This window comes from Procambarus clarkii, chromosome 10, assembly GCF_040958095.1.
Source record: "Procambarus clarkii isolate CNS0578487 chromosome 10, FALCON_Pclarkii_2.0, whole genome shotgun sequence".
NCBI classification, from domain to species: Eukaryota; Metazoa; Arthropoda; class Malacostraca; order Decapoda; family Cambaridae; genus Procambarus; species Procambarus clarkii.
In genome coordinates this window covers 32,779,888-32,786,725 of record NC_091159.1, presented here as the reverse complement: position 1 = coordinate 32,786,725, position 6,838 = coordinate 32,779,888, and the positions used below count along the sequence as shown (strand labels likewise).

Below are 6,838 nucleotides of genomic sequence, written 5' to 3'. Positions count from 1 at the left end.
TACCTGATATTGAATATCATAATATAAATAATATAAATTCAAATAAATAATATTCTGCAGGGGAATATATATTCCCCCTGCAGAACAAAACCATTTGTTCTTACGATTTTATCGAGCAGAATTTTCAAATTCAGCAGTGTTTGGCATTTAAGCAGTCTCCCATGGCGTAGTGATAAAGCGCTTGTTCGGCGCTTCGCGAACGCTTTGGCCCGGGTTCATATCCTGGCCGGGGAGGATTGGCCGGGTACCAATCCTTAACTGTATCCTCTGTTCACCCAGCAGTGATTGGGTACCTGGGCGTTAACGATTTAGTGGGTAGTATTCAGGGGAACACATTAGGAGTAAGAACCTGCCCGAAACGCTATGCGTGCTAGTGGCTTTACAAAAATGTAAGAACTAAAAGTTTTTAGATTTTTGCAAGGTAGCACTATTTCCAAAAGATGATGCTACATAGCCTTCCCGGCTTAGCGCCTTCTTTTGATAATTACTTACTTGTATAAAATAAAATTACGGCTTCGGAGGGTAGGCGATTCCATGGGTTTACCTGAAATTACATTAAATTAACTGTTCCGGGTAAATGGGACTCGACAGCCTAGGAAGGCAGCTCATTGAGGGGAAGGAAAACCCTGATCTCAAACCTCCGATGCCTCGCGTCCACACCCACCTTTGGGACGGGATTCAGGAGTCAACCTCGAGGAAAAATCCGAAGCTGGAGCCCCTAAGGCAGTTCTTTGTTGACTTCAACCTCGTTCTGGCAGCTCCTGCGACGGCGCTGGAACCAACCGTATTGGCATTTGCCTTTCCATTGGACAATTTCAGCAACTTGGAGAGGGGGGGGGGGGGAACCTGCTGCATGGGTAACAGCTTCTCCTCCCTATCGCCCTACCAAGGCTTTTCGCCCTGGAGAGGACACTCCAGCCTCGACAGCTAGAGCGCAACCACATAGTCTCCCAAGACGACAGGATACCTGCTACTACTACCTTTATTTGTATGTCTATTCATTCATCTAACTATCTATCTATCTGTCTATCCATCCATCTACTAATTCATATATCTATCCATGCATCTTTCTAATCATCTGTCTATCTACCCATCTATATATTCATCTATCTATCTATCTATCTATCTATCTATCTATCTATCTATCTATCTATCTATCTATCTATCTATCTATCTATCTATCTATCTATCTATCTATCTATCTATCTATCTATCTCCTTCTATCTATCTAGTCATTTATCTATCTGTTAATCTATTTATCTCTCTTTCACCAAGCTCCCTCTTCTCTCAGAAAATATATTATTAAGAACCACTTAAAGAAATGTATGGGTCTAAGAAATTATTATGACAAAAAATTCATATAAATCACACGATATATTTCACACTTGAATCCTTGAAAGACTTCATGAAAATCGCCAAAGTTTTGGGTTTTCTTAATGCTATTGTTTCTTAAAGCATTTAACTTCGGCCTACCCCGATCAGATTATGTCCGTCCTACACCCAAAACCATTCCCCCTGCAAATCTGCCACAAACGTCGGGTCTCCACCTGTACACAATGTATAGTGTAAATGGGGGCATATCTTATATGGTTTTTGGTGTTAAGCTTAAGGCCTATCAACCGCAGCAAAGGTCATTAAGGCCTATCAACCGCAGCAAAGGTCATTAGGCCTATCAACCACAAGTGGGTTATTGAGGCTTAAAACTGTACAGGGTTGTTATTATTGCTACCACAACAGCTCAGTAACAATCAATTATACTTTATTCCTGAACATAATCCAGAACTATATTAAGCTCTCAGTGTATACACGGAGAAGAAGGGTATACCTTATAGTGTATAGTTCCAGCATCATCTTAAATTCAGTATATTGAATAGTATTATTATTATTATTATTATTATTATTATTATTATTATTATTATTATTATTATTATTATTATTATTATTATTATTATTATTATTATTATTTTAATGATTCTTCTTCTTCTTTTTATTATTATTATTATTATTATTATGTTTTAAAACCAATTTTTCGGATGAAACTTACATCCTTCTTCACAGTGCTGTGAACAATGCTAAAAATACACTTACACGTGTAATGGGTTATTCCTAATGGGTTAGTTGTAATGGGTTAGCTTCACTATTATTATTTCAATTATTATTATTTATTATATTGCCGTGGTTTTCTTTACATGAAGCTGTCTGAAAACCACGTGACGTCACCTGCAGCGTTGCCAGCATGCACTTGCAGCGTTGCCAGCCGCTCTACAAGCTACTGGAGATAGATCAGGTTAACCTAGTTATTATTTATCATAATCTAAACTAACCTAATTGTTGAAATCTACCCTAACACAGTTGTTAGAATTAACAAAATCTTTGTTTTGAAATCTAACCTAAACTAATCACTGGAACGTAACCTAATCATGTACTGTACATTAACCTACTCCCAACTTTTAAAACAAACTTAAGAGATACAGATGTAGCATTAATCGTTAATTATAAATACTATTAATAAAAATCGTATTAATATTTTCATTATCCTATAATTACCATTTTAATATTAAGATTTTTAAGAAAGAAGATACAAGTGTAATTTGTTCTAATCATATTAACTTTACTTTAGTAGATGCTGCTAAGAAGAAAATGAGTTAAGGTTGGACAGTTGAGATTCCTGGTGATAGACAGTCATTTAAAACTCAAGCCGGATGGCCGGACAAGTGGTGAGGCCTCAAGCCGGATAATTGGCCAACTGGTGAGCCTCAAGCCGGATAACTGGACAACTGGTGAGGCCTCAAGCCGGATAACTGGCCAACTGGTGGGCCTCAAACCGGATAACAGGGCAACTGGTGAGGCCTCAAGCCGGATAACTGGACAACTGGTGAGGCCTCAAGCCGGATAACTGGACAACTGGTGAGGCCTCAAGCCGGATAACTGGCCAACTGGTGGGCCTCAAACCGGATAACAGGACAACTGGCGAGGCCTCAAGCCGGATAACAGGACAACTGGCGAGGCCTCAAGCCGGATAAGTGGACAACTGGTGAGACTTCAAGCCGGATAACTGGACAATTGGTGAGACTTCAAGCCGGATAACTCAACAATTGGTGATATTTCAAGCTGGACAACTAGTGACGCAGAAATGTCACAAAAACGTGGTTGAAAATTAAACAACTAATCCCCAAAATTTGAAAATAAAATTTAAGAATTGACGACATTTTGGTCCGTCCTTGATCATTTTCTATGCTTTAGCCAGATAACTGGATAGCTGGTAAGAATTCATGTTGGGAAACTGGACAACCAATGAAAACTTAAACAGGGTTTACTCCTGTTTCTCCTGTGTTTTCTTCACATTCTCCTGTTTAGAGAGTAGGCTTTGCTACTATGTACACCATAGTAAAAAGATTGCTGTTCTAAGCAATTAGATAGTAGAACTTTGTACTATTCCCTCTATAGAGTCGGAAAAATTAAGCTAAAAAACAAACTTAAATATTCCTAGGTCTTGTATAGCACACACATATGTACTATTTTAGGCCTCAGATATCGTGTATTTGGCCTAGGAAGGTTAGGTTAGTTTAGTATGTCCTTGCAACGTAGGTAGAAAATTGTTTTACGGTTTGTCTAACTCAATAGTGCCGATTTCTGCTTTCCAATTTCGTTGTAGGTCGGTATATATATACTATGGTCCTCATCGTTACTATAAGTAAAACCAAAGCTGGTGAATGGGCTGTATATATACACGTATAAGGCACAGTTATCTCATAATCAGATATGTAAATAATTACCCCATATGCATATAGTTGTTTGCAAACAATTACTCTTCTCTACTCGATTGTTTGCAAACAATTACTCCTATATAACTGCTTACTAAAAATGACCCCTTATGCATAGGTGTTTGCAAACAACAACTCAGTCTACATAATTGTTTTCAAACAATTATCCCCTTTCAACATAATTGTTTGACACAAAGGTTGGTTATGCCAGAATCTGCCTCATATCTCGTGACAAACTCTAAATATCTCTTAATTTATTATGTAATATATACTGTAATGTGTAATACGTGATGTAAGATATGATTATTATTTGTCTACTGTAAGTATTTGTGAACGCCTTGAGGGACCTGTAAGAGAAGATGGTAGAAATAGGCTTTTCGTCTTTTTTGTATATATAATTACCTACTTTCTTGTGATATCAGACGCCAAATATCAGTGAAATACGTACGGAGAGGACTGTTATCAAGAGAGGGTAATAAGTATGTTTAATATATAAATATATGTTGCATATGGAAGGGATATGAGAAGAGGTAGGATTGGAGAGTGAAGAGAAAAGGTGCTCAACCTCCTGACCCATCGAGGGTCGAACGACGAGTCAGAAAGAAGCGTGATCGACACTATTCCAACCAGTCCGAGTGTCTGGACTAAACTGAGGATGCAAGCGTTCACATGAAACGTGATTCACGTCCTACTCTCAAACAGAAATATCTTGGTGCCTCATAAGAGAAAAAATATTTGATACTGGTCCAACATTTCCATTCTAGGCCAAAATGCCCTTGCAAATAGCCACTTTAAATATTAATGGATTAAGTACGAGTAAAAAACAAATCCAGTTACTTTCGTTTATTAAAGAACACAATTTAGACATCATCTTTCTCCAGGAGCATAACATTAAGAAAATAAAGCAAGATAACTTACTCAAAGAAAATTATTATGTTTTTCTTAAATCAACTGTGAAGCATAAAGGTGGAACAGGAATATTAATAAACAAAAGCTTGGAACCTGACATCACAAAATTGAAATCGGGCGAAGATTCAAGAATAACATCCATCAAGTGCAATATACAAGGCCAAAAATTGTGCTTAATTAACGTATACGCTCACTCGGGAACAAGCGGTTCGCGAGAAAGAGAGAAATTCTTCAAAGACACACTTGAAAGATACCTCAAGGACGATGACTGCGTCACTATTATGGCTGGTGACTGGAACTGCGTCACCGACGACCGGGACACGACGCACCCCAACGACCGCAACGTCTCTCGCAACCTCGTCAAGATGCTGTCACAGCTGAAGTTGGACGACGTGTGGTATAAGCACCATGACGCCCCCGTCTATACATATCCTAACAGGAAGGAGTCTCGTTTAGACAGAATATATTGTCGGAAGGCTGGAGACCAGGTAAACGGTGTTAAGGTTGTTCAAGTGCCAATCTCAGATCATAAGGCGGTTCTCATGTCTTTTAACTGCTCCAATGTTGGGAAAAAGTGGGGTGAGGACGATGGAAGAGTCCGTGTGTGGGGTGAGGGTGATGGAAGAGTCCGTGTGAGGGGTGAGGATGATGGAAGAGTCCGTGTGTGGGGTGAGGACGATGGAAGAGTCCGTGTGAGGGGTGAGGATGATGGAAGAGTCCGTGTGTGGGGTGAGGACGATGGAAGAGTCCGTGTGAGGGGTGAGGACGATGGAAGAGTCCGTGTGAGGGGTGAGGATGATGGAAGAGTCCGTGTGAGGGGTGAGGACGATGGAAGAGTCCGTGTGAGGGGTGAGGATGATGGAAGAGTCCGTGTGAGGGGTGAGGATGATGGAAGAGTCCGTGTGAGGGGTGAGGATGATGGAAGAGTCCGTGTGTGGGGTGAGGACGATGGAAGAGTCCGTGTGAGGGGTGAGGACGATGGAAGAGTCCGTGTGAGGGGTGAGGATGATGGAAGAGTCCGTGTGAGGGGTGAGGACGATGGAAGAGTCCGTGTGAGGGGTGAGGATGATGGAAGAGTCCGTGTGAGGGGTGAGGATGATGGAAGAGTCCGTGTGAGGGGTGAGGATGATGGAAGAGTCCGTGTGTGGGGTGAGGACGATGGAAGAGTCCGTGTGAGGGGTGAGGACGATGGAAGAGTCCGTGTGAGGGGTGAGGATGATGGAAGAGTCCGTGTGAGGGGTGAGGACGATGGAAGAGTCCGTGTGAGGGGTGAGGATGATGGAAGAGTCCGTGTGTGGGGTGAGGGTGATGGAAGAGTCCGTGTGAGGGGTGAAGACGATGGAAGAGTCCGTGTGAGGGGTGAGGATGATGGAAGAGTCCGTGTGAGGGGTGAGGATGTTGGAAGAGTCCATGTGAGGGGTGAGGATGATGGAAGAGTCCGTGTGAGGGGTGAGGATGATGGAAGAGACCGTGTGAGGGGTGAGGACGATGGAAGAGTCCGTGTGAGGGGTGAGACCGATGGAAAAGTCCGTGTGAGGGGTGAGGATGATGGAAGAGTCCGTGTGAGGGGTGAGGATGATGGAAGAGTCCGTGTGAGGGGTGAGGGTGATGGAAGAGTCCGTGTGAGGGGTGAGGATGATGGAAGAGTCCGTGTGTGGGGTGAGGATGATGGAAGAGTCCGTGTGAGGGGTGAGGGTGATGGAAGAGTCCGTGTGAGGGGTGAGGATGATGGAAGAGTCCGTGTGTGGGGTGAGGATGATGGAAGAGTCCGTGTGAGGGGTGAGGATGATGGAAGAGTCCGTGTGAGGGGTGAGGATGATGGAAGAGTCCGTGTGAGGGGTGAGGATGATGGAAGAGTCCGTGTGAGGGGTGAGGATGATGGAAGAGTCCGTGTGAGGGGTGAGGATGATGGAAGAGTCCGTGTGAGGGGTGAGGATGATGGAAGAGTCCGTGTGAGGGGTGAGGATGATGGAAGAGTCCGTGTGAGGGGTGAGGATGATGGAAGAGTCCGTGTGAGGGGTGAGGATGATGGAAGAGTCCGTGTGAGGGGTGAGGATGTTGGAAGAGTCCATGTGAGGGGTGAGGATGATGGAAGAGTCCGTGTGGTGGATGAGGATGAAGAGGGGAGGATAGGAAGAAAAAGTTGGGGTTGTAACATCATGTAA

General features: G+C 42.8%; 1 protein-coding gene across 1 annotated transcript in view; it reads left to right on the top strand.

The window, feature by feature from the left end:
• LOC138363280 (involucrin-like) overlaps positions 1 to 6,838 on the top strand; it is an 11,307-nt gene extending 4,469 nt beyond the window's left edge. The window contains exons 2-3 of the mRNA XM_069322291.1: positions 2,196 to 2,287; positions 2,621 to 6,838. Of these exons, the coding sequence (XP_069178392.1) occupies positions 4,535 to 6,838 (2,304 nt within the window). The 5' untranslated portion in view covers positions 2,196 to 2,287; positions 2,621 to 4,534. The remainder of the gene's footprint in view (positions 1 to 2,195; positions 2,288 to 2,620) is intronic.